The sequence below is a fragment of the Mus musculus genome, chromosome 7, assembly GCF_000001635.26.
Source record: "Mus musculus strain C57BL/6J chromosome 7, GRCm38.p6 C57BL/6J".
In the NCBI taxonomy this organism is placed as follows: Eukaryota; Metazoa; Chordata; class Mammalia; order Rodentia; family Muridae; genus Mus; species Mus musculus.
Genome location: NC_000073.6, coordinates 40,876,731 through 40,903,342, shown reverse-complemented (window position 1 = coordinate 40,903,342; position 26,612 = coordinate 40,876,731). Strand labels below are relative to the sequence as shown.

The following is a 26,612-nucleotide window of genomic DNA, read 5'->3' as shown; positions in this document are numbered from 1 at the left end:
ACTTAGCAAAGGCTACCTAGCCAACCTTCCTGCAACTTACAAGACAATTCAAAGTCACCAATCGGCAAAGAGGGACAACAGCTTGTTTTCACTGCTTCTTTCAAGAGGAATACCCCACCTGGGGAATATCTGTCCAAACTTGGGGATCTGAGAGTACAGTTCTCAATGCTGTCCGAGAGAGCAACCACACAACCTCACAACCCAGCCTCAGTGTCAAGCAGAGCAGCCCGCTGAGTTATGAATATACTTGATAGGATGCTCAAACCCTTTAAGAGTCAAGACTGGGAAAAAGCTCAGAGAACACCAGAAAGGCACAGCAGAAAAGATGCTTCTGGCGCACACAACTGCTGTTACAATAAAGCTATCTAGCGCTGCTGATGTACTGGCTGCTAACCTCCCTCTCCACCGGGCATGCAAAACCCCTTTGGGGCCTGCCCTTACCGGAGCCGTGCCTCTGGCGCAGAAGGACAGCCTGCCCTGATGGTGGTGATGCTGATGAAGAAGCAGCAGCTGCAGCAGCAGTTGTGGTGGCTGTGTGGGTCGCGGAGGCAGCGGCAGCGGCGGCCTCAGGAACTCCTGATCCAGCGGGAGGGCTCCCAGGAGGTGGGTTCTTGTCATCGTGGCTGGTTTCAGAGGTGGTGCGGACAGCAGCGCCTGCGTTGTTGGAGCTGACAGCACTGGAGGCTCCGTGGCGACGCGGGCCGCTGCTCTGAATGTGGGACACTGCCTCTGCAGCTTGCATGTTGGGCGGCGCGAAGCGCGATAGCACACGCAGCAATGCCTGGGCCTTGTGCTCCTGAGTGTCATCATCGCTGTAGTCCGAAACGCGACATTCATAAACACCTTCGTCCTGCAATCGTACGGCGGACAGCCGAAGCCGGTGTGAGATGTCATTGCCCTGGACTCGCACGGTCTGCAAAACAGCCCTGTTAGAGGTCTGACCATTGGGCGCCACACCTTTAGTGAGCCCACACCATTGGGCTCTCAGCTCCGCTATCACTGTGCCAAATTACCATCCAATCCCAGTATTTCCTAACACCCCAATACATCTTGCTAGTGGCACATGGCTCTTATTTCTGCCTGGACACCTTGTTGCAGAGTGCACGGTGTTGGGTCCCAATTTCCCAGCCATCTCATCTCACATTTACTCTTGCTTATTGTCCCTTTGGATCGAACTTTACTCCACAGCTAGCAAGAAATTTCTGGCTGGGGCTATATGAGGCTAATTATCCACATCCTTCCTATACCTAAAAGCCTAAGCTAACTGCTCTGGGGCTATCCTACATATACCCCAAATCACATTCACATTTATTTAAAGCTCAGAGCACCTGGGATGTGTCCATCTTGCCTGTAGGATGCACAACTACACCTGTCCTGCCCTGTCATTTAGGACTGACCACTTGTTAACAGCCTCAACAAATCCTTCTTTCTCTCAGGCATGGTGGAAATCTTAAGGGAACTCTCACCGAACACCGGGAAAAGCCCTGACCTCTAATCAGGACCCTCGAAGAGGATTTGGTTGTTTTCAATCCCTGCTATTTCCATGCTCCAGTGTTATAAACCCCATGCCCCTTGACTGCAAAAGACACTCACCCCCGGAGCACTTAACAATGTCACCCAAGGAGAAGGAGATGTCTGAGTGGAGGGTGCTCCTGGCAAGCCTAACGCTTGTGCGAAGTGGGGCGGAAGGGGGTGGGAAGCTGGAGTGCCACGCAGCCTGAGCAAGAAGTCATGCTCGCTCGAGGTCTTGTAAGAAATGACAGCAGAGAAGGTAAGGGCAGATGTTCTCCAGGTCCCTGAGCGCGTGGTGCAGAGGAAGTTGTGTTTTACTGGTAAGTATCATGTGAGACTTGGATTTGGACCCTTAATTTACACAAAAGACAATCTAATCCCTCTACTAGCGACAGATGGCGCCCAGATACGCCAAGGAGCCCACAATACACCCCAGTGGTAGTAGAGCTCCGCATGGCTCGGCGAAAGAGGCTTTCTAAAGGGGAGGGAGCTGCGGGGCGCGAAGCGGCCAGAAGGGGTCTCCCGCGGCCCACGCTGGTCTCCACACTTACGCTGATTTTAGTTGCATCCTTATTTGTTACCTAAAATGAAGAGAGAGAAAGGGAGAAAGGAAGGGGGAGGAAGAGGAAGGAACGGAGCGAGCGGGGAGGGAAGGAAGGAGGGAGGGAGGGAGGGAGGGAGGGGGGAGAGAGGGAGGAAGGGACAGAGATATTAATTGATTGATTATGAAATTAAGCTGTTGACATTTTTGTGCACGGAAACCTCTGACCTGTCTTTGACAAGGATACTTTCTGCAGGTGAGCTGGGGTTTGACATGCCTGAGGTGTGGCATGGCGAAGGGTACCAAATACATTAGGATTCCTGCAGTGCGCCAAGAGAAAAGTAGGTTTCCTGGCTAAAACCATTTGGCTGAGGAGTGGCTGCCCCATACACACCTGTCTGCTTGGGAGAGTGGGGATGCTGGACAGCCAAGGGGACCTCATCATTTCCTCTAAATTCTCCACTTGGAACCGAACACTGGATGGAAGGTCCAACATCATGAAGGCCTTGACAGTCTGGTATGTGGATACGTGCCAGAGGAGGATGAGAACAGGAACACTGAGTGGGATTCTGGGGACACTGTAGGTAGGTGGGTGTGTAAATGATGGTGTGAGCTATGGGGCAGGTTGTAAAGTATTCCAGCCACTGAGGGTGGAGCTGTTTCTCAGACCCTATGGAAGCTAGAGGTGAGTGACCTGCTGGCTACCATGCTCTAGTACCCTCTTCTCTACCACATAAACACAATCTGAAGGAGCTGAACTCCTTGGCCCTGGGACCCCAGAGTGGCAGAAGAGAGCCTGCCAGAATCAAGTGATCTGCTTTTTTTCTCACGCTAGCACCCATCAGAGTATAGTCCCAAAGCTAGCTTGCATGAGCAGGAAAATTGGGCCAGGTGTGTGTAGGTTTTCAGGGGCTGGGCGAGAAGGGGAAAGAGTGATAAAGAACCTATAGCATCCGGGGACATCCGTTTACTTTGTCAATACTGTGGAGATACAGAGGACGGGAGGTGGCTGAGCGACAGGGCAGCGCCCTGTGGAGGTACCCCTCACTTCCACTGGAAGAAGTCGGGTAAGCACGGGTGCAGCGAAGGGCAGCGGATTACCTTGCTCCGGGCGCCCGGCACGCTGAGCGCCAGCTCGTGTAACAGCTCCCGGGGAGGCTCCTTGAGGTACCACCACTGAATCTCCAGCGAGTAAGAGGTGGCTCCGCTGGCCCGGAACGCGCAGGGCATTTCGATATCGTCACCCTCTCGCACGGTTACATCTTTGGGGACTTCGGTGAATGTAGCTGGGGGCGGGAGAGAGAGGCGTGACCAGGGGATAGGCGAGGTGGGGGTAGGGTTGGGAGAGCTTGGGGCTACCCGAGGCTGAGGCGGTCGGTCTCCTGCTACCGGGCCTTGGGCTCACCCACACTCCTGTCCCCAGCTACTAAGTGACCCTGGGCGAGAGGCTCCAGCAAAGTTCAGGGAGCAGCTGCAAAGGTGGCAGCGGGGGTCCGCCACTTGCTGCAGGCTACTCCCCTCCAGGTCGTGCAGGGTTTAGGGGAGGTAGGGCCGTATCACTGGAGCTGGGCTGGGAAGCGCCAACTCTGGCTTGCTGCAGGCCTCCTCTGCTTAGCGGGGACTGGGTGAAAGGACTCCCTAAGCGGACGCCACAGCTGCAGAGACCCTCTTCTGCGCTCGTGCTCCTACCCACTCCCAGCCTGGGTTGCACACCCGAATTGCTGGAGACCGTAAAGCCTGCCGCTTCCTTTCCTCCTCCGCGGTGGCCAGCGGGCAGACTTCCGTGGCCTTAGCAAAGGGTCCCCTGAGCCCATCGCGGCCGCGAAGTTCCCGCGCTCACCGTCGGCCACGAAGAGCAGCAGGCTGTGCAGTAGCAGAGGTAGCAGGTATCCGAGGGCGCCGAGCCGGTTCCGCTGTTCCATCTCCCGCAGGGTTGCGGCGGCGGCGGGGGCCCGGCGCGGAGAGGCGGCGGCGGCGGCAGCTTGGGCTCGGCTCCGGCTCGAGCTCCGGCTAGGACGCCTCGGAGCCTGCCATGGCCCCGCACGGCGCCCCCTCCCCTGGCCGCCGGCGGCCGCCAATCAGCCCAGCTTCCTTGCCGGCTGGCCCGGCGCGGCTCCGGCGGGGGGCGCTACGCGGGGGACGCAGGAGACGAGGTCCCTCCAGGAGGATCCTTCGGTCTGTACCTCCTTCAGTCCGGTGCTCCACAGGAGAATAGGGATCCGCAGTTCAGACTCTGGCGGGCGGGCCAGGAAACTGCCGGACTGCGCCAGGATCCATCCTTGGAGAAGGGAGTGAGTGCCTGTAAGGCACCAACGTCTGCCTCCTGGTCTCCTTCTGGCTGGGCTCCCGACTGCCACCTCCTCCGACTCCCGGGGAGCTCTCCCGCCGCCGCCCCCGCTGGTTTCTCCACCGCTCACTCTTCAAGGCGAGTGGGCGCTCAGCCGCGGCGTGCAGACCTGGCGTCCGACCGTAGCGCAGCGCGGGGAGAGCGGGTCCAGCGTGGCCGACCCGCAGCCCGAGAGAGGCGGGGAAAGGGGGGAGGGGAGAGGAATGGAGGGGGCGGTCAGTGGCTGGGTGGCGAGCAGCCTCCTCCACAGCATCACCCCCGCCCTCCTCTCGGAGTCCGCCCCGCCCCTACCCCGTCGTCCCCCACCTCCCGCCCCCGCCGCGGGGTCATTCGTAGCGACCACCATCTCTCTAGCTGCAGCGCAACCCCACCCCGCGTCTGCTTTGCTTAGGGGGTCCTCCCACCCAAACTCCTGGCTTCTTCCCAGTGTCCATCTCTGGAGACAGCTGCTCCACCCTGCTTTCTGTGTGTCCCCCACCCTCTCCGCAGCCCCCAGTGTCTCCAACTCCTTACCCAGGTTTGGACCACGAGCCACGCCACTCTTTGGCCCAGACCCGGGCCATGGCGGGTGGGTGGGCTCCAGGGGAATGCAAGAAGGGAGGAGTGCTATGTCCGGCCAGCAGCAAGACCAAGTGACAGTGAAGACTAGGAGTCCGCAGTGTGGGAACAAGAACTGAGCGTCCAGCGCCGGGCGAGCAGGTGCCTGTGGCGCGGAGCGCACCAGGGAGCCAGCAGGCAGTGGCCGTGAGTGACAGCAGAGGTGGTGCGGGTGGGGTGAAATGGGGAGCGCCGGGCACGACTCAGGGCTCAGGAGGTTTCTGGGTGGGGACCGTCTTCCTGCCCAGAGAGAGGGCTAGTCCCTGTGTCCTTGCAAGCAAGCTCTTCCTGGCCATTTCCCACTCTGTACCCAAAGCAAAGGGGATCCTCCAGCCCCCGGGTGGAAGCAGGCAGAGGTGGAGTACACGTTCCAGAGCCCATCCTCCACGCTTGCATCTTCTGTATCCCTGAACCTTCCCTGGCCTTCACCTAGAATGGGTCATATCTTTTAGCCACCTAGAGAGTTCAGTCTGCCTTCCTAAGGGGTGTGTGGGTGGATGAGATAGTTCAGTCCAGGCACAAGGGCTTGGGAGAGCCATAGAGCTCTCCTTGGGTCTCTCTCTTCCTCAAGGGATCCCCCAGCTAGTGGTCTGGTCTGGTCTCATTACTTGGCTTTATCTTAACTTATGGAGGCACATCCCAGTGAACTTCCCCTGAATGCTAGAGCTCTCCAAGTATCTCTGACAATGAGCTACTGGTTAGTGAAGACAGAAGACCAAAAAGGAAATAATTTCCCAGTGGCCACCCTTGTCTAAGACAACAGGAACACAGTTCCAGAGAAGAAGCTGGTAGCTCTTTGTAAGCTTTCCCCTCACCAGTGAGGACCACGGGCACTGCATTCTTCTGCCCCTCCTCTTCCTTATGTGGCCAATGGGTCATTTTCACCCTGTGGTCACTCGCTGATGCTCTGTGAGCAGAAAGCCTTGTAGACCTTTCATTCAGGGTCCCCATTGCCTGTTCCCTCTACATATATGTATACATACTTTGGCCTGCCTCCCCCTGAACATTCCACCACTCTTTAGAAACCACCATAGGTCTGTGAATGCAAGACCTTGCAGGTCTCTTGCCGTCCTCAGCTTTTGAAGGGAGGGGGCAGACTTGCATCGTGCTACACAGGAGGACCATGGCAGGTTTCTAAGGGAGCAGTTGGAGAATTGATTCCAAGCAGGGATATGATGACATGAGCTATCCCACTGTGCATTGGCTTGTTTGGAGAGGCAGTGAGTTTCTCTCCCAGTACCAGATTCAATCAAGGACTGATGGCCAGTGACCAGGCTTGCTGGAGGGATGCCAGCAGCTACAGGGAGGTACGCTTTGGTCACTCTGAAGGTCTGTGGATTCTTTCCACCCGTTCTGTCTGGTGGGGATTTTTTTGCCTGTGTCATACGTTGGTGTTACTGTCGTAGTAGAATAATAGTAATAGCTGCTTGACATCGTGTGCGTGTCACATAGCAGACACTGGGTGCACACTTTCTATGCATCAGTTCTCAACATGACAGCTAAGAGGTCCTTATCAAACCTATAAGACCACCCTCTCCTACTCAGAAGCCTACAGTGGCTCCCGCTCCAGTCAGTACAAATACCAGGGGACTCCCAAGGTCAACTGATTGCCTTCTTCATCTTTACCTTTCCCTCCCTTCTATCCTTCCCCTGGCTCCTCTCTGGACAAGATCCTCCCTCCTGCAGTGCAACACACTAGGCCCACCCTAGGGCCTTTGCATCAGCTACGCTATCTGGCTAAGATATACCTCTTCCTAATATTCATGCTCTGATTTTTGTAAGGAGGACACTTTCTTAGCTAGGCTCACCTACCTCTAACTGATGTTTAACTCTGCAGTCTGGAGCTCCCTCCCTCAGGGCTCCCTGTTTGTCTTTATGTCCCTTTCCTTGGAAGTAATCACCTTCCGTAATACGATTCAATGTCTTTTACTTATTGTCGTCCTTGGTTAATGTCTGCAAAGCTTTTGTCTACATTGGTCACTGGGGCGTCTCTGGCTTTCAGCACAGGGATAGCTAGATGAGGTGGTTTCGGTGCATGTTTGGGGCGAGGTAGTTAAGGCTCAGAGAACTTGTGGAACTTTCCTAAAATCACACAACTGGCCAAGTCAACCTAGGTCTTTCTTACTTTGGGTTATTTTTTCTTCTCCCTTCTCTTTTTCATTCCTTTTTTTTTCTTTCCAACATATACAACCATCTTCCACATCAAGAAAACCTAGAGCTCCTGAAAAAGAGCAGAGCTGACCTATTCAGCTCTGTGTTAATAGAAGCTGCTTGCCTGCCCAGGTAGATGGAGGACAGAATATGACCTTCCTCACTACCTTTAACATACAGGTGTGCTAGAGTCAAGAATGAACACCTTCAGTAGCCAAGAGTGGCTCTTGGCCGCCTTTGCTGGAGTTTCCTAGTGATAGGCAGGAGCTCTGGGATTCCTACCTTGTTCTGGCCTGGCTACTACCTCTGAAAAGAGAGCCAGATTTTTTCCTTACCTGTCCTTGGTGGGCCAGAGTGCTAATGCAGGCTCCTGTGTGTTCTCTAAGGGGGGGGTGCTTCTCTCTAGGGACACAGCAATTTAGCCCTACCCACTGCAAATATCCCTCCAGCACCTGCAGAGATGCCTTGCTAGCATGCACACTGTTTGTATGAGGGGCATGGTTTCCTGTTACGGATGATGGATCTGTGAGAGCATTTTATGAACGTTCAGTTCCCCACCATGATTGTTCACTGGTGGGGTGGAGAACTGCAGACTCCTCCCCACCCCTCCTCAGATCTGAAGTGCCTGTGGGGTCACAGTATTCAGGGTCTCCTATAATGTTCTTAGTGACCTTTGAACTGGCTGTGTCCTTGGGCTTGTTCCTGTCAGATCTATCTACTGTGCCTTGGGTGCCCTTTTCCTTCTGCCTCGATTACCTCTGCTATAGCTAAGCTGTGAATTGGGCACGAAGCCCTTGCCAGTGCTGTCCTAGGGACAGTGATCTGTTCCAGTCGCTCGTGAAAACATTTTTAACACGGCTTTGGCAATTGTACCTCCTAGAGTTGCTTGCAAAATTTATTTATTTTAATGTTCCGTCTTGGAGTTGAGGCTTCGATATTCTTGTCCTGGCTGACCTTTCCTGTCCTTTTACTGCCACGTGCAGCAACATTGATTTTGGGTAATGTGTTTTGATTTTAAGATGCAGCCCATCCATAAACTTTCCTATCAATAACCCCAGCACACTCTGGGTATCAGACAGATTAAAGCAAAATATCAGATTTATGGGGAATTTTATTTTGGGGCAATGCAGTCATTTATTTGCTATCAGTGTCAGGGGATAAAGGCTTGGAGTCTGGCCTCAAGGGAACCACAGTGCAAGGACACACATCAGGTCAGTATCCACAAGGAATGCTGAAGAGTGAAAACGTGGATGGGTGGGTGGGTGGACATTACTTCTGAGCCAGGAGGAAGGCAAGTGAAAAGCTCTTGTTTTGTGTTCCTTTTGCTCTCTTATATCCAGCCTCATCACCATCTTGGAGGGTCAGATTCCAGGAGGAGGACAGCCCCTGCATTGCATGGGGACAAGAGAGGTTCTTATATGCTCATCAGACCTTGGGTTATCACAGAGGTTGCCTGGCCCTGTCCTTGTACCTTCTGCAAATCAGGTATAGCTTTCAGTCTGGGCTCAACTGGTTTACAGAAGGGATCCACACCTGTCATGTCCCAGGGTCTGGCCTGCTATAGCTTATTTCAGTAGCAGTGGCCCTCGAAGGGTCTATAGAACTGGGCCTCTCTGTGAGTCTATCAGAGCCACAACTTACTGGGTTTAGCAACTATCTATAAAGAAAGGGTATGAAAAGGATGAAGCCCCAGGCAGAATCTGCTTCATTACTTTCCAGCATTGGGAACATTTCAGAAAGCAAGGCATAGAGGTGCCTTGCACAAGGCCTCTGCACTTAAGTGATGGGCAGTGCTGGTGGTGTAGGAATGGGCAGAGGCCATTGGTCCAATTTTTAAAAAGTCGGAGTCTCATAGGTAAGGCTGGCCTCAAATTTGCCATCCTTCTGCCTCACCTTCCTGAGTTCTGGAATCACAGGCTTTGTACCTCGAGGCCTGATGAGGATTTTTGTGCCTAGAAGAGAGAGGTCAAGAGCTGCATAGGCTAGGTCCTGGTGGTAAGGGTGAGAGTCTGGCAGGAAACAGGTCAGCATGTGATGGAGTAACACCCCTGCCTGGAGATAGTCAGGAGAGGAAAGTTGAAGGTCCTTAAGTGGGCTTCCTGACAGAACTGAGCCTGCATGCCGAGTGTGAGTCAAATAGGCTCTTGTGGGCCTGGTTAGGGTATGTCACCATCTTGACTGAGTGGCTGCCCAAGAGAACATGTTGGACCAAGAGACCTGGCAACATGAAACAGAAAGAGTCCAGAGTAAGAAAACCATGAGTAGAGTTGAGAGACAGGGTAGGCTTTGGACTTGTGACAAGGAGGTAGCAGGGGCCCTGGTGGCTTACAGAGTAGGATGAGATAGGAGCAGGAGTATTAGCAGAACTCTTCACAGTCAGGGGCAGAGGCAAGGTCATTGCTATAGACAGCTCTTCTTGGAGAGTCCTCAGCTTACCATCTTTCTCAGCATCAAACTCCTCTTACTTTTGAGAACAGGTCCCAGCCAGCAGCAATACCCACAGCCAACATACTTGTGTAAAAGCCTCACAGGGTCCAAGCTGAGGAGCGGGCAGGGAGCAACTGTGACAGCTGATGATTCAACTGCTGGGTAGAAATGACAGCACAATCCACATTGTAAAGCTGCACCTGATAGCTTCTGGTGCTGTAGGGATGTAGGGTGGGGCATTGCAGTCATTGACTGGTGGATCTTGGACCCAGGTGCTGGGAAGATGCAGAATTAGAACAAGAAGTGGCCAGGAGAACTGAGCACCCACTGATGGATTTTAGACACCCCACCTTGTGTGTGTGTGTGTGTGTGTGTGTGTGTGTGTGTTATTTAAGCTTTTGCCAAAATAAATCTTTAGACCTATGGAGAGTTAATTTTTTTATTTTTAATATTCTCAATGCACTTGGGATTTTATTTCCCACTAGATCTATTAGTTTAATTTAGTAGGGGACAGACTGTGTACTTAACCAAAAATTGCTTTGACATTATGGAGAATTAAGAGGCTCGGGCCAGATAGATGGAGCTGATCGATCTGCTTGAGATAAACTCTATTATTTCCCCACGAGCTTTCTTCACCTTAATGCTGAAGACAGTGATGGGAAAACACAGTACTGTCTGATCAGGATCAGGCCAGAGAGTCAGAGCTCTCACTCCCATGTGTTTTCCTTCTTGGGAAGACATGGTTGGAACATGGCAGTGGAGATGTTTTGGGAGATGAGAGTCACCTGTAGCATTTGCCAGTGTCCATTCCTGGCAGCTGTGGTCTACATGTGAGTAACAGCCTTCTGAAGAGTTGGCCTCATATTGGAACCAGAGTAAGTGCAGGGATCAAGTCATAGAACTAGGGATCCAGGAATAGGCAAGTCCAAGCCTGAGAGCATAACAGTCAAAAAGTCTTTTCTCAGGGGCAATTGGCTGAATCGCTCCTCTTGTTAAAAGATACATGACTCTTTCCTCAACTGCTGTGGGTGGATGAACTGACATCTGGGCAGTAGCTGTGTGAACGGCCAGGGTAGATGCACAGTACAAGATTGTGGGTTTGTATCCTCAGCATGTGACCTCAGGAGCATCTCTGGGTGTGCCAGTCCCATTAAAAGACAGCCCCAGATCTAGGTACCAAACTTATAGCATCCTTCTAAAACTGTCTGAATCTCCACCTAGAAGTCTCTGACCAGAGCATCTCCATAGGGTCCTGGCCCAGTAAGATATAACTAGTTCTGTCTATTCTAGACAGTTAATTACAGCTTTCCTTTGAAGAGCCCATGTCCACACTTGGGTATATCTTACTGCCTCTCTGAGTACATCTTTTCTTTTGACCCTCATACTTAAAGTCTATACAGGAGAGTATAGGATACTCAGTGCCTTACCTCCATACCCCAGTGGTAGCTCTGAATAGTGCACTAAAGAAGAGGATCCGTCTCCCCCATCAACACTGTCCTTGGCTGTGTGGTCTCTGCAGAAGGCTTAGACCTAGCCTTATCTAGGAACTCCAAGACTAGGCCTGGAAGCCAACTGTAGTCCTTCATATGGACTGCCTACTACAGTCCTCACAGCCCTTCTGTTCAGAGTCTGTTCAGCTGGTTGGACTCCTTTACCAGAAAGTCTTCCAGGTTATTTCTTCTCCCTTTATATCTGTCTATTCTTGTTTGTTGCCATGCCCAGAGGGTCTTCCTGTATGGCCCAGCTCATCTCTCTCAAGAGGCTGGTGACTTCTGAGGCTCTGCCTTGAGTACTCTGAGGCCTCACCTGGGCAGGAAAACATGATGGTTAATGGTCTGCTGTTGTCCTGGAATGTGACATGGCAGGATTTTCCACATCTGGGGTGGATTTCTGGGCCATCCTAACTAATGCTGTGCTGTCTTTTCACACATTCCTCAAACCAGCACAGGGACAGAGCAACTCCACCTGTCTGTGTGGGTCTGTGCCTAGAGCTGGCAGACCTGAGGAAACGTACCGCCCACCTATCTAGTAGGCAACAGCTGTTATCGAAAGACCTGCAGCTGGCCTGAACCTTTTCAGAGTGGGAGCTATGCCCAGTCCATCCTTATACCTACCCAGACACATTGTTCGCCATGTGGCAGGTGCTCAATGGGTGATGGGTGGCAGAAAGCCAGATCCATTGTGTGGCCCCTGCTGAGTTCCCAGGCTGCTCAAAGGAGCATGGGCTTTCACAGTCTCCTCTTGGGAGCCAGCCTATCTATAGTGTGAGACTATAGAATGGGGAGTGGGAGATAAGTCTCGGGCTCTGGTTTGACATCATCTCTAGCTTCATTCAGGGCCTTGCTAGAGCTGGCTGTGTCAGTTTACTTCCATATTGGACTAGTCGAAGGCAAAGGCATAGAGTCCAAGAGGGACAGGAGAATTGCATAAGGGCATGTGCCCTGGTCTGAGTGGCCTGACACTGGCCATCTTGACTGCTCTATTGGTGGTTATGCCCAGGTCTTGGAGGAGCTCCGTGGCACTGCTGTGACCTTCACGCCTGTATCACCCCCTCAGACTTTGTCCTGCTGGTAGACTGGCAGCTGCCAATGCTGTGCGGTTTGTGAAATGTCAGTGGTTTAATATCAATTCTGGAGGTTTTATTGCCTCTCCCCCCCAGCCTCCATTTTCCAATGGGATTTGATCCAATCAAGGCTGATCCAGATGAGGGTAGATTTGTGTTCCCATCTGAAGTTGACAAAAGGTCACCCTGCCTGGAGAGAGAAGCTGCTTTGACCCAGGGCTCCTGTCTTCGCTCTTCCCTGCAGCATGGTCAGGTGAACTCAGTGCCTGACCATGTGTAGCCATTGTCAGAGCCAAGGCACCTAGGGGTTTAAGATCTGTAGTTTCGAGCAGCAAAGGAACCTGGCTTCTGCTGCAGTATATCTTGATACTTCAGATCTGACTTAATTTTTTCCAACTGTGTTTTAAAATATAATTTTCCTCTTTCTGGGAAAAACAAATAAAAAACAAGGTACCAAATAAGATTCTCTTTGTGAGGAAAGCCCACAAAGCCATGCTGGCTTGTGTCTCTGTTTTCTCTCTGACTCAGCATTGCGGCAGCAGGAACAACATTCAGATCTTGATCAAATGGGTCAGTGGGCTCAGAATTTACTGTTCCTAGCCTACATGGCTGCAGTGGCTTCTCCTGGCCTGCCTAGTGGCAGCAGGTAACGTATATGGCATGACATTCAGAGTATACCTGGGCTGGTTATGATCAGACAGAGGAAAGAAGGGTGACCTAAGCATGACAGAAAGGCAAGGAACATTATGGGACACAGAAATGGTGGAGGGCCCTTAGCCAAGGAATCTGGCTGTTCTTGCTCGAATTGTAGGAAAAATTCCAGCTCAATTAACAATTCTGCTTAAGGCCTTTCTCTTTTTCCAAATATAAATCTACAGTTTAGTGGGAATTTTACCAAAAGCCCCTGCTTTCTGAGAAGGAACATGTACTAAACCCTTAGTGGTCCCTGATCTCATCAGATTATAATTCTGCCCAAGGCACCTTCAGACTTACATTATAATTTTATTTATCAAAAGAGAGGGAAAGGGCTGGGTGATGTTTTTTAACCTTTAAGAAGATATCACTTGCGAGCCACCAAAGTGGTATATATGGCAATTGCTTAGACAGTTAATTTCCACTCTCCCTCTACTTGGGAATGTCTTTCTTTCTAAGCACCTCTCTATGTTAACTCTCATGCTTAACATCTATACTAAAATATCTTTAATAAAATACTCACCTCTGCTTCATACTGGCTTGTCCTGAAATTTGCTAAAGCCACAAATCCTGAGACTTGATCTGAGTAGAGGCCCCCAAAAGATTAGACGGACCTCTCATGCTGCTGAAGTTACCATCATGGAGATGCATGTCTGTTTGCTCACCTCAGACAGGATGAAGGGAGTCAGAGCTGGAATAGGAGTGAGAAGAATGCATGTGGACTCAACCTGGAGGTTTAACTGGGATCACAGATACTGCCTGGGTAGGCCTAATCAATGGTTGCACTTGGGTTCCAATCACCAGCATCGCCAGCCCTTCACTTTGCATTCTCTTATTTGTCCCCTCTCTTCTCAAAGGCAATCAGATACAAAGAGGATCTCAAATTGGATCCCCTGCCTTATGCCGTTAACTCATCCTCAGAGGACCAGGGTCTTAGAGGTTGTCTTGGGATGTATGCAGTGGGCACATGCACAGAGCAGTAAGAAAGTATGTGTGGACATATGTAGACAGATGGCATGTCTAGTGAGTGTGGGCAGAATGTGTTCAGACAGGGTACTTTTTATGTGCATGTGTGTGTACAGGCAGCATTTGCTAACAAAGAGTGACAGTTCTGGGAACAGAAAACATGGTATATACAAAAGGTGTATGAATACCCAGACAGAATGTGTGTAGATGGGGTGTGTTCATATTGGGGTGGGTATGTGCACATACAGGAACAGGGAAGCAGTTCCCAGCCAGGTAGCTGACTCCCCTGAGCCTTTGCAGGGGCTCAAGGAGAAGAGGAAGTTAAAAACTGTTCTTAGAAAAGGCTCTTTCCCTGTCTTCTTCATCATCCCCTTCTCTTGATTCCTTCATCTGTCCCTCCATCTCCTGTCGTTGGTCCCCTTCACTTCCTCAGGGCATGCTTCCCTCTTGGCCTCCTTTCTTCAGAGCCATGCTGGGATACCTCTGGGGAAGAATGAATGGTGACACTAGGCTCAAGTGGCTTAATGATCTGTTGAAGGGCCTTTCCCTAGCCATAGAAGAAGGCTCAACCTCCCCATGCTCTTTGGAGGCTCTATCCCCTTCAGATGCTTGGAAAGCTGTCTGAGATATCCCAGAAGCTTATGGCACACTGGATTCCAAGACCAGTGAAGACCAGATAGATATGTAAAGGGGTGAGGCTCATTGCAGAAATACTGGGAGTACAGAGAAATCAGAAGTGTTTGTCTGCAGATAACCCCTGGCCTCTGAGAGAAAACACCAGAAAAATCTCCCCTTCAGAACACGGAGTTATGTTAGAACCGCTATTTTCTTTGGAGGTAGGAGGAGGAATTTCATTACTTACTTACTTTTGAGACAGAGTCTTGCTCTGTAGTCCAGGCTGAACTCTATCTCATGAATCCTAAATGCTGGGCTTGCAGGCATGTGCCACCACACCTGGCAAGCCTGGCCCCCTTCCAAATCTGGTCCACTGCCAACCTGACTATTTTCTGTCTCACTAGGTTGCTTGATACCCATGAGGCCAGCAGGAGGAATGCATAACCCCTTTCTGTCCCTCCCTTGGGCCCATTGCCATAAGCTATGCTTAACCTTTGTGATGTCCACAGCTCTGCCCTTTCCTCTTTACTGCACAACCACCACCACCCTATCGCCAGCCTCCATCATCTGTTGGAGGATACCCAGGGATTCCGCTGACCTGGCACTGGGTGCCGTACCTACCATTTGAAAGGAGATCCAGTCATCTGTTGGAGTAATGAGATCTGCACTAAAGGATGGAGCTTTGTATCATTTTCCCTCTGAGATTGAGCTGTGACTACAGATGGACATCTCTGAGTTTCCCGCCTCTGTTGTTGCTAGTGTGTCATTCAGTTCCTAGATACATTGTCACTTGGGGCCACGGTGACTCACTGACCAGATGCATTAGAAATTCTCTTGCATTTTCTCCTCCTTTTCCTTCAAAATAATCAGGTATGGAACATCCACAGTGTTCCTGACAGAGTTGAACCACAGCAAACATTTCATAAATCAATAACGAAGTGCAGATAAACAGGTATTCTTGTGCACTAGTTACTTTTCTCATGACTGGGACAGAGTAGCTAACAGAAGCAGCTTGAGGGAGGAGGGGTTTATTTGGGGTTCACAGTTTCACTGCAGGGAAGCATGTTGGCTGCAGCTTTATAGCCCACAGTGGCAGTAGCTTTTGGTATGGTTTGTTCACATCTTGGTAGGCAAACAGAGAATAGACATTGCCTTCCAGGTCTGCCCTCGGTGATTCACTTGTCTAGTTGGGCCACAGTCCCAAAGGTTTCACATTCTCCCCAGAGAGTCCAATAGGCTAGAGACCATGTGTTCAAACACTTGAACCCTTTAGGGCACATTTTCTTTTTAAACCATACTCCTTGCTTGTGAGAGAGTCACAACAACAAGTCCTGCCTCACAGATAGAACTCATGAGCTCCAAAGCCATGTAGTGAGGTCTTTGGAGGACACAGGAATTGTGTAGAGCAAAGACTATGCCTGTCCCACTCAGCAGCAGAGGATGCCTCAGACCTGCCTCGGTGTGCTTGCTGTCTCTTCTTTCCTTTCTTCCAATGAAACATTTTTTTTCTCAGTATCTCCAGTTGATGACTATGTAGACACAGCCATTGGGTTAGTCAGTGCCATCTCTGGTGAGCAACTGGGTAATTATTTCCAAAAATATTGACTTGTAATGTGAAGAAAGCTCTTCTCCAGGCCACCCGTCAGCAGAAAATTGCCTCTGGTATTAACATTTCATCAACCACATAATGTGAATTGATGTAAATGCATAATTAGAAATAATAGCCTGGGAAAATTCACTCTTATTTATAAAATTGGGCTTGTTAAATTAAAATGGGAGCTAACGACTTCCATTTCCCTGGTAAAACATGGCCTGGGTTCTGCTTGCCCGGCTTTGCAGAGGTCCTGACTCATGTCTTTGGGAGTTTCTGTGCCTCGACAACTGGAGAGAGAGAGAGAGAGAGAGAGAGAGAGAGAGAGAGAGAGAGAGAGAGAGAGAGAGATCCAATCAGGCACAGTCATCACCTGTCCTAAAGGTGGCTCTGTAGTCACACAAATGGGACTCTCAGAAACGTCTCAATCAAAATGCAACAAATAGCTGTCCTTGAGGAAGGCTGGAGATAAAATCCTTGGCTTTCATTCTCCTGGGGAGTAGGGGACTCATCTGAGTCCCAGAGATGACAAAGTACTATATGGATTTGATAAACCTTGCTTCCCCTTGTTCTTACAGGGCAAGAGTGTTTGATTTCCATGCCCCAGCTTCTGACACAGAAAGGTGGCCTGGTCTTCAACAACCAGGACCTACCATGTCTGTCCTGTACAAACATAGCATTGAAGAGTCTGTCCTGCCTTTCCAAGAAAGCAGACCTTGAGACCAGGAAAACAAGGCAAATGTGCAGATGGCTGGAGCCATCTTTGTTTTGTGATCCCTGGCCATCCTTCCTGCTTCTACCCCCTAGTTAGGCTATGATTTCTCATCAATTACAATCTGTCCAAATTTTAAGCCTTCATTTTTAAATGCCCATTAAATAGTAGCCATTGTTATTGCCGTTGTTGTTGCCACCTGGTACTAGGGATTAAACCTGGGGCCTCATCTTGCTCATGTCTATATTGTCTGTCTGTTTTGTTTTGTTTTAGTTTGAGGTAGGGACTCAGTACAGTAACACAGGCTGGGTTTGAATGTGTTGGATAGTTCAGGCAAGTGTTGACCTTATGATCCTTTTGCTCATCTGTGCTACCATACTCAGATGAGTTCTGCACACTGGATGCTAGAGGAAACCTAGGGCCTTGTGTATCCTAGGCAAGCCCTCTCACACTGATCTACATCCTAGCCCAAGCTAGAATTGATACTTTGAATATGTTATAGCTTAAATGGGTCCTACCCCATTCTAGAAGCCCTGGCTCCCCTACAGATAGTTTTTACCTGGCTTGTGGCCTGTCCCTCTGCAGCCATGAAATCAGTCATCTTAGGAAGCAGATTCTACATGTTCTGAGGCTGGGTTTCCAAGGGTCTGATGTCCAAGAGGGTCTTGCTTGACCCTGTTGCAGAGCCTAAGGTGAAGTCGGCTGAGAGAGGGCTGTACTATGAGATTCTCTCTCTCTCTCTGTCTCTCTCTCTCTGTCATACACACACACACACACACACACACACACACACACACACACACACACCATGCTAAAGAGTTCTACACAAACAGGTGAATAATCAGATGCCTTCTTTATAAAGATAGGTATACAACTGTGATGAAGAAGTAACATGAATGAGCAGGCCCTTTTAGTTAAATTGTGGTCCCTGTAGCCATCAGAGGACTGGTCCCAAGGCCTCACTTCCCGTTGTAATCCATTTAGCCTTTATAGAGTAGAAGTGGGGGTCTCCCTGAGTCAGACAGTCAGGCAGAGTGATGCCTACAAGGGCTAGTGGCTAGGCCTATTATTTCCTGTTTTCATGTTTTAGTATTGGTTTGGTCTTCCTAGGAAGTGTCCCATCTTTTTTCTTGAAGCTGACCTTCTGTGAGAATAAGAGGAAAATTCCCCATCTGTCATTTTTGCACTGGAAAAGCTTCATGCCACACCACCAAGGTCACATAGGGGTCAAAGGCAGAGACCTGGTTTCAGACTTCCAATGGGCTGAGCCCTTGGTGTGTTATTGTCTAGCTGAGGCTGAGTGCTTTGCTCCGTGACCAGATCTGCCTGCTGGCCCTCAGCCCCACCTGGATACCCAGGGCATTGTCTTTTGAGGTGGATGACAGGGAGGGATGCTTACAGCCCTGCTCGCAGCTTCCCTGGCCTTTCCCACTTCCTCCCACTCTTCTAGGCCACACAGGTTTCCTTTTCATGTGAGAGGAAAGCTGAGCACTTGTCTCCAGGAACAGCTAGGCCTTGTCTGCTCAGCTGTGACTCTGTGGCCCAGACAATCCCGGCTATGTCCCGAATGCCCAGAGGCTGACGGAAGCGCCTTGGCTAGGACCCAGGAACTGCAGGGGGTGGTAGGCTTTGAAGCTTGGGCTTGCAAGATGCCTCTCCTCCAGGGTTTCTGAGTTTCTCTCACAGCCTACCAGAGGCTGTCTGTCTGTCAGTGAGTCCAGAGTTCCAGGCCTGTCTTTTTTTCTCGCTGGTTTCCAGGCGCTGAGAGGCCAAAGGACAAATACAAGCAGCTACAATGGGGCAAGTTTGCATAGGCCTGTAGTCCCAGAACTCCAGAGGCTAAGACAGAGGCATCACTGACCTCAGTAGTGAGACCCTGTATCTCCTCATTAGTAAGCCCTGTTTCTCACCGGAAGGTTAAGGTTTGTCCTTAACCTGAGATCATTCCGGCAAATCGCATTGATATCAAGACCAGCTGGCAGCATGAGTTCTGATTGTGCTAGCTTTGTACCTGAGCCTCAGGGTAGTCAAGTAACTGGCCCAGGGCTGTACAGCTGGCCATCAGAATCTGGAACTTCAGGGCCTGTCCTCAAAGCCAGCAGCCTCCATGCCTTCTCAGGGCATCTTGATTTCTGCTGCCGTTTCCTCTGCCTGAAAAAAAAAATATTTTCTTTATTAAGATAGCAAAACTTTATTGGGTCCCTATCATGGGTTTAGTCTTGGCCTTACATTGCTGAAGGAGAAATAGTTCATGAATAAGCAGATTGAATGGAAACCAGTGCTAAAGTCTATACAGAACTTTTGAGTGTGCTGTGGAATCTAGGATACTTTACCAACAATACCAGAGAAAGCTACCCTGAGAACCTTACATCCGGATGACAAAGTGGAGGTCCAGCTGTATAGAAAACAGAGAAAAGCATCCCAGGCAGAGAGGAGGGTTGTGAGAAGGTCCTAGGGCTCAGACGAGTACAGCATTCAGAGAATGGTGAGCAATGGGTCTTGGGACTGCAGGCATGGGCACAGAGTTGGGAGGTATGGAGTACATGGTTGTGCAGGGCTGCTGCCACTCACGAGCCTCCGATGTAGCTGAATATAGCTACATCAGGTTCCACCATAGCCCCCGACTATTCAGGAACCAAGGCTGGAAGAGGACCTATGGGGGAGGCAAGTATGTGAAGAACTCTCACAGGTAAAAATTGGCCAGCGTGTGGCCCAGAGGATGAGGTGTGGGAGGACTGTTGGAAGAGCTGAGCAGTCAGATATTCAGGATGCAAAGTTGCTCAGAGCAGTAGACAGCTTTCAAGACTCTATGACTAGATACTACAGAAAGAATAAAGATGTTAGTTTCAGTCCATGCTAGCTTGGCTGCATGCTGTTGGGCAAGACATCTTGGAGACGGGAGGTTGTGGTAGAGAGCTGGGAGAGAACTGGGAAATTTAGAGGGTAAGAGAGAAAGGGTGGGAGTGAGTCCAGAGAATGGAGGAAGAGAAAAGGAGGCTGGGAAAAGACCCCTAAGGACATACACAGTGATTTACTTCCTCCTGGGGGTTCCCTTCCCTAGAACTTCTACCTACACAAACAATCCTGTGAGAGGTTTTTGTTTATTTGGTTGGCTGGTTTTGTTTTGTCAGCTTGATATAGGTTAGAGTCATCTGGGAAGAGGGCAAATGAATTGAGGGGTTGCCTCCATCATATTTCCAATAGGGAAGCCTGTAGAATGCAGTATTGATTAATGATTGATATGGGAGGGCTCACTGTGGATGATGCCACCCCTGGGCAGGTGGTCCTGGGTTATATGAAAAAGCAAGCTGAGCAAGCCTATGGGCTCTGGGTCAGTTCCTGTCTCCACGATGCTGTCCAGAGTCATTGCATTGACATTCCTCAGTTATTAGGTATGACCTGGAAACTGTAAGATGAAATAAACTCTGATACTTCTCCAAGTAAGTTCTGGTCAGTGTTTATCACAGCAGCAGAAAACTAATTAGGGCAGAGTACTGCCATTGGGGACCAAACACTCAATTCAGGAGCCTTTGAGAATAGTTAACATTGAAACTAGAGTGGGGTATAAGTGAGCTGTGCTTGGAGCAGAGCTGGGGATAGACCACAGGTGGCCGAGGATAGACCACAGGTGGCTGACCCACGCTGATGATTGTTCTCCCATGGTCTCTGGTCTCTATAACGTAGAAGGAGCTTTGTCCTGAGAAGCTGTACACACTTCCTTTGGCCTGGCTCTTTTGAGCTTGGGATGGACTCCAGAATAGGCTCTGACCTTGGGGTAGAAATGTGCTGAGCCTGGATACATCTTGTGGCTTGATTAATTTCATCCTGGCTCTGAGTGAAGGGAAGAGAAACTTTCTTGATTTGAAGACTGTGTGTTCTTTTCAAGCTATCAGCAGACATTGTGGAATAATGGGCTTTGGGTTTAAGGTACTTGCATCCTGCTGGCTACACTGTCCCCTTTGGATGTCCTGTAGTGAGAGGTGCTGCTTCTGGCTGGCCATAGAATCATTTGCAGGAGTGACATGGCTCTCTTTTGGTTTTGACAGGCTGCAATCAAGCTCACCAAATGAACCTTCTTCAATGGCTGTTTCCTATGAGGGCCACAGGATACCTTATGACTCTGACAATAGCTGCAGCCAGGGTCTTTTTTCTGAGAAGCGTAGAGAACATACTAACAGGCTCAAGTCACCTTTTAATTCTTCAGTACTGCAGTCTGGAGCGGAGTGTTTAGGCAAATGAGTATAAACCACCATAGAAACTCTTCACGACATCGGCAGTATTATTCACCCTGCAAGTGTTGAAAATTAAAATTGTCCATAGCTTGTGCATACTTTTCCCCTTCATTTCAATTTAAGAACTAACACCATTTAGCTCATCTAAAATAATACTAGTGAGGAAAATGGCTTTTCGTTTTAAACCACACATACACACACACACACACATTTTGCTTTAATGTGTTTCTTAAAAGAAAGTAATTTACAATGCAGGAAAGACAATTATCTGACTTGTTTTAACATTGTGGATTATGCTTGGTATGCCCCACACCAGTGCCTGTGAAAAGATGTTGGAAGGAGAATTCTATTCTGGGCTAGTTACTTGGAACAGCCAACTTAGAGTGTAAGCTTCTCACACTTACTGCTCACTGGCAAGAGCCTGGCAGGAGGTTCCTGGTGACTTTTGGTCAATTTGGAGTTGGGTCTTAGGCTTCTCTATGGGGACTAGAACTTCCCCCTTTCAACTGAGAGCTTATGTTCCCATCCATAAGTCTTAGTTGCATCCTGAAGCCTGAAACTCATCACTGAAGACAAGTTCCTTCACCCAGGGTTACCTATTAGCCCCAATGTCTGCACCATGATTTTCTGTGGGTTCTCTAGTTAGGGAGCATTGACCTGGAGATGTGTGGGCATCCTTCTGCCCAAGAGCAGCCCCGAGCTGGACTAGTTAAACTGAGACTAAATATCTGGTTTCCTTCTTTCTTGGGGGTAGGCAGTTCCCAGGCCTGTTTTACAGTGTCTCAGTTCCATGGACTGGTACCCTATTTTTCCCAACAGCAATGGTGCAGGGCCACATTCTATGCTGTTCTTTTCCTATGTCATTTCCTATTACCTAGAAAAGCTTTAGGCCCGGTGTGGTGACACATACCTGTAATCCCAGTATGTGAAAGGCTGTGGCACGATTGCTAGTTCTAGGTTAGCCTGGGCTACAGAACAAGATTCTGTCTCAAAAATAACCAAAGAACCTACAACAACCAGAAGAGGGAGGGGAAGGCAGAGACAGAAATACAGAGACAGGTACTGATAGAGACAGACAGACACAAAGGCTACCAAAACCAACCCTTCTTCCCTTCAGCTGTCTATGCCAGCTATTTTGGTCATGGCTTCTCAAAAGAAATGAATACTGTTCTCTAGCTTCCAATCTAGCTTCTAATGAGGAAACAGGCCCAGTTCATCTGTTAAGGCTCCCTAGCCTGTAAGAGACTTTGGGGGCTGTCTTATTATCCAGCCTTACATTGGGACAGTTGGGTGGTCTTAATGGACATTCATGTAAACCAAGGTCAGTCTCCTCCTGAGCTCTGCATCTCTTGTGGAGGAAGTTCCCAATACTATCCCGCCTCAGACTATCTTCTGCCAAGTATATATGACAGAATTATGAACTTATGTTTGACTGAGGATTTCAAAGGGGGAATAATCATTTAGAAGTGACTCAATCACTGATTTGGGTTTTGACAATCAAAAATGGATTTCTTCAGACCAGAAATGGATTTTTGCATTTCCCCTCTCTCTCTCTGCCTCTGTGAAGGTTGTCATTCCCAAATCTGCTTGCATCAGGACTCAGTGATGTCTGGAATCCAGAGGAGTTTTCTGAAGACAGATGCCATTGATTTTGCTTTTGTTCCACTGTGGCTGCCTCTCACAATGTATTAGCATCAGCTCTTGACATGCAACTCTAGAAGGCATCAGAAACAATTTGATCTGTCACTTACAAAAAATTGTGCCAGACCTAGTGGTCCAGGCATGTAATCCCAGCTACTTTAGAGGCTGAAGCAGGAGGATTATAAGTTTAAGGTCTGGCTGGGCTATAGAGTTTAAGATCAGCCTGGGTAATGCAGTGAGACCCTGTGTCAAAATAATAGGCAAAAAAAAAGAGTGGTGGATGTCTTTCCTGAAACACACAGCCCTGAATTCTACCCTAGATGCATCCTCTGCATGAGGAGTTAGGGGACGTGGATCTTCATGGACTTTAGAGGGCCCACCTCTGCCCCTTCCTACATATGATCTTTTCTCTTGTCCCTATTGTTTCTGACAGTTGTGTTACTAGCTTCAGGACAATGGGGAGATATTGAGTGGCTGTGATGTCTTGGTGTGATGGGAATTCACAGGGTGATTGCTACACGTCCATGTAATCTTGTATAAGTCATTGCTCCTCTTTGAGCCTCAGTTTCTCCATTGGTAAAACAAAGATAGCCATCTTTACTCTTTCTCCTGTTCCACAGGAGGGTAGAAGGGTATCTGGCACTCAGGTGGACATGAATCAGGCTTTTCTGTAAGAAGTGGTAGGCATTAAATCTCCTGTATGCATAATGCACTCTACTGCTAAGCCACACCCCTAGCTTTATGAACCCTACTTGACTCTTTCTTTTTTTTTTTTTTTTTTCTCCAGGATCTGAAATGGGTCCCTGGGCCTTGTGTATGCAAAGCAAATGCTCTGCTGCTGAGCTAAACCCCTGGCTCAGAGTCTCACTATAGCTCCCAGGCTGGCATTGAATTCACCACAGTCAATGCTGGCCTAGAAGTTATTCTCCTCCTGTTGTAGTTTCTCTAGTATCCTGCCATGCCGAGCTCCTGTAACTTCTCTGAATTCAGCCAGAATTCTTCTTTTTTTTTAAAAAAAAAAAATGAAACACTTCACAAATTTGTGTATCATCCTTGTGCAGGGGCCATGCTAATCTTCTATATTTCCAATTTTTTTCTTTTTCTTTCTTTTTTTTTTTTTTTTTTTTGGTATATGTGCTGCTGAAGTGAGCACCAGCCAGAATTCTTATTCAACCAGAATAAAAAGTTGTGTGGAGCCATGTGACCTTGAGGACATTAATAGTCAAAGTTACAGAAATCAAGGTGATCCAAGGCTAGTGTAAGGTCCTTCAGGACATCCTGGTCAGGTATGCACAGACTCAGAGTTGACAGGGTAGGAAGGAACTTATTTCCATAACTCCCCACCCCCCACCCCCTGCTCTCTCCACAGGCCCTGAGATGTCACACCCAAATCTATCCACAATAATAGGGTCAGGTTCCCATAGAGTCATTCATGCCACGAAGCTGCACAAGGACAACTGGGAATGCCCACTGTAACTGGGGGCCTGGCTGAATCTGGTCACTGCATAAACTCAGGAGAGGAGTGTCCCTTCTCCTGGGCTCCTAATCTGGGTGGCCTCGTGCTGTCTCTTCTGTCAGTTCTGCTCAGAGAAATCTGCAAACGCCATGCCAGGCAGACTTCGGAGGAAATGAGCGCAGACAGCAGATACTTAGTCCTGCTTAGAAGGTCATACAGTTCTAGCTGGCAGGCTTGCCTTAGAAGCAGGATGCGGCTGACTGCACAGCCCCCACTACAATGGCATCTCCTTTCCCTCCACTAAAAACTGGTTTGGAATAATGAGCAGCACCAAAGTGGGAACCCCTCCTGTCCTAGGCTCAGAGGACCCATATAAGGCACACAATGGGGGCTTCATCCATCCACTCGGGCATCTGCTTTTTGGTACACACCACTGGGCCTGCTGGACCACATAGAGCCCATCTCCCTGAACTTGCAGAGGATGCTGATAATGGACTAATAATTCCAATAGGGCTTTGCCAGGCTCAAAGCAACTCTTACCCTCTTAGTCATCTTGCTTCCTGGGGCCCTTGAGAACCTCTAGTGCCTTCTAGTCTGTCATGCGTCTTCACCAAGGGTGGCCTTCGGACTGTGCTCATAGCTCCACACAGAACCAGCTCTGTTAATTGATGCTTGAAGCAAACCTCTCCTGTTTTCCACTAAAAGGTGTCCTACCAAGAAATTATGGGCAAGCCTAAGTTTTTGAAGTTCCAGAAATTGCTTTGGTCTTCAAGGCAAGGGTAGCTTCTCCAAAAGATGAAGCTAGAAATGGGTACGTAGGACCTGCTCTTCACTGTCACAGAACGACCCTATATTCCAGCTTAGCGGTCTCCTCTACATGCGAGCTGTTATACCCAACTGTCTCCTGTCAGAATAAGAATATGAACTTAGCTTAAAAAAATCTTTAGGCTGAAAGTGCCTCAAAGCCCCAACTAAAGCCTCCATGAGGCTGCTTTGGCTGGGATGGTGGAGTGGGTAGAGAAGTAAGATCAAACAATAGGGCCAGACTCAGTGACCAAAAGGATTCTGCTCCTGGAGAGCTTTCCATGTGTCATTCTCTGGGCATAATTTCCCTGTAATCTTTACTATATAGATGCCATCTTTGTCTACAGACTATTACTCAGTCAGGTCAGTTGTACAAGGTGGAGAGTTCCCTTCACCAGCATTTGTTAAAAACATCTTAGGTATGAAAACCATAAGTTAAATGAAGTCATGTTTCTGTGCCCGAGCATCACACAGGTAATGTGGTGGTCTGAATAAGAAATGCCCTCTATAGGCTCATGTGCTTGAACACTTAGTCTCCAGTTGGTGATGCTGTTTGGAGAGGAGAGGGGACCTTTAGGCATTTGTGTGGGTGCTGAGAATGCAAACTCTGGTCCCCACACATGCACAGCAAGTGCTTCCCACATTAGGACTCTCCCCAGCTCCAAACACTCATTATTCTTAAAAGACACATTAGATTAAGAGAAAGGAGTGAAAAGAAGTTGAAATCCATCATGCACCATTTGACTTGAGCCCATTTCTGGGGTGTAGTTTCAGCATACTGGGCAGCGATTGGTTCTTGCTGAAGGGTCCGCACCAGGTTTTATTTACTGGATAAGCGGGTCTCCTTGCGCTTTGTGTTCATTCAGGAGACTGGGTTCTCTTCGACAGGGCCTTCTTTACTTCTGTATTTTGTTCTATTCAATGTCTACCTTCCCCAAACCCCAAGGCTTTTCCTTTCCAAACTTTCCTACTTTGTTGTTCTACTTAATTATGTAATCGTTTTCTTTTTAAGAATCAGGGGTACTTGGCTTGAGTTTTTTGCAATGAAGAATGCTGGCTTCTCGATTTTTCTATTTTAGGGAATACTTGAACCATACGTGGCTTTCTCTTTGAGCTGTTTTCCATGGGCTTTTACATGAAACATGACTTGTCCCTTCTTCTTGTTCCTTCCCCTGACCTCTCTCTTTCCTCTTCCTTTTGCCTTCCCTCATTCTCTCCCCCTCATGCCCCCCTCTTTCCCATGCTCTTCCCTCTCCCTTCCAGACTTCCCCTCTATCCTACTTTGAACTTTATATCCCCCCTTCCCCTCCCATATCTCATCACCTCCCTTCCTCCTCTCTCCTTCCTTACCTCCATCGCCCATCCTTCCTTCATCACGTGCCCACCCACCAGTGTCTTTTTCTCTGCACCCCACCCCGAAACTTCTCTCAGTTTCTTTCTTTGTTTCCTATACTTCTGAGGGACACTAGCCATCAGATTGTCTTAAAAACACACAGGACTTGGGGGTGTTTCTCTTGTTTTCCCTGAGTTCATTCACAGTCTAACACTGCCTGCCAGTTGTATTGCTCAAATGTAGAAGTGGGTTGTTCCAAAGCTCAGCCTTCCATTTTTGGTGGCCTTAATGTCTCAGTGATTCCCTGAACTGAAGCAGGCTGAGGAGAAATCTGCGTCCGGGTAGGTCAGGAGTCCTCCCTGCTTTTCTCTATGAGTGTATGGAGTGATTTTCCTACAGGCTGGAGGTCACATGTATAGGCAGAGGGGTGG

General features: G+C 49.1%; 1 protein-coding gene, 2 long non-coding RNA genes and 1 pseudogene across 10 annotated transcripts in view; 1 reads left to right on the top strand and 3 right to left on the bottom strand.

Annotated features, from left to right (window-relative positions):
- The window catches only part of Vstm2b (V-set and transmembrane domain containing 2B), a 32,034-nt gene extending 26,702 nt beyond the window's left edge, over positions 1-5,332 (bottom strand). The window contains exons 1-6 of one of the 7 annotated variants that reach the window (XM_006541031.4): positions 4,914-5,332; positions 3,894-4,509; positions 3,155-3,339; positions 2,448-2,567; positions 2,064-2,093; positions 442-913 (exon numbers count right to left, since the gene is read on the bottom strand). In XM_006541031.4, the coding sequence (XP_006541094.1) occupies positions 442-913; positions 2,064-2,093; positions 2,448-2,567; positions 3,155-3,339; positions 3,894-3,975 (889 nt within the window). In that variant the 5' untranslated portion in view covers positions 3,976-4,509; positions 4,914-5,332. Of the gene's footprint in view, positions 1-441; positions 914-2,063; positions 2,094-2,447; positions 2,632-3,154; positions 3,340-3,893; positions 4,580-4,913 lie in introns of those variants that run through there. The other 6 variants (XM_030242842.1, XM_030242844.1, XM_030242843.1 and 3 more) reach the window with 6 other exon arrangements.
- The window catches only part of A230077H06Rik (RIKEN cDNA A230077H06 gene), a 49,172-nt gene continuing 27,578 nt past the window's right edge, over positions 5,019-26,612 (top strand). Inside the window, exon 1 of the long non-coding RNA NR_040329.1 lies at positions 5,019-5,144. This is a non-coding gene — a long non-coding RNA (RIKEN cDNA A230077H06 gene). The remainder of the gene's footprint in view (positions 5,145-26,612) is intronic.
- On the bottom strand, positions 8,242-9,691 carry Gm51479. 2 transcript variants are annotated; one of them, XR_003946759.1, is made up of 3 exons: positions 9,478-9,691; positions 9,042-9,365; positions 8,242-8,534 (listed from the first exon to the last, which is right to left on the bottom strand). It is a non-coding gene; the product is annotated as a predicted gene, 51479 (long non-coding RNA). The 2 variants fall into 2 exon arrangements; XR_003946760.1 differs by having other exon boundaries at positions 9,585-9,691.
- On the bottom strand, positions 23,605-23,688 carry Gm25784 (annotated as a pseudogene).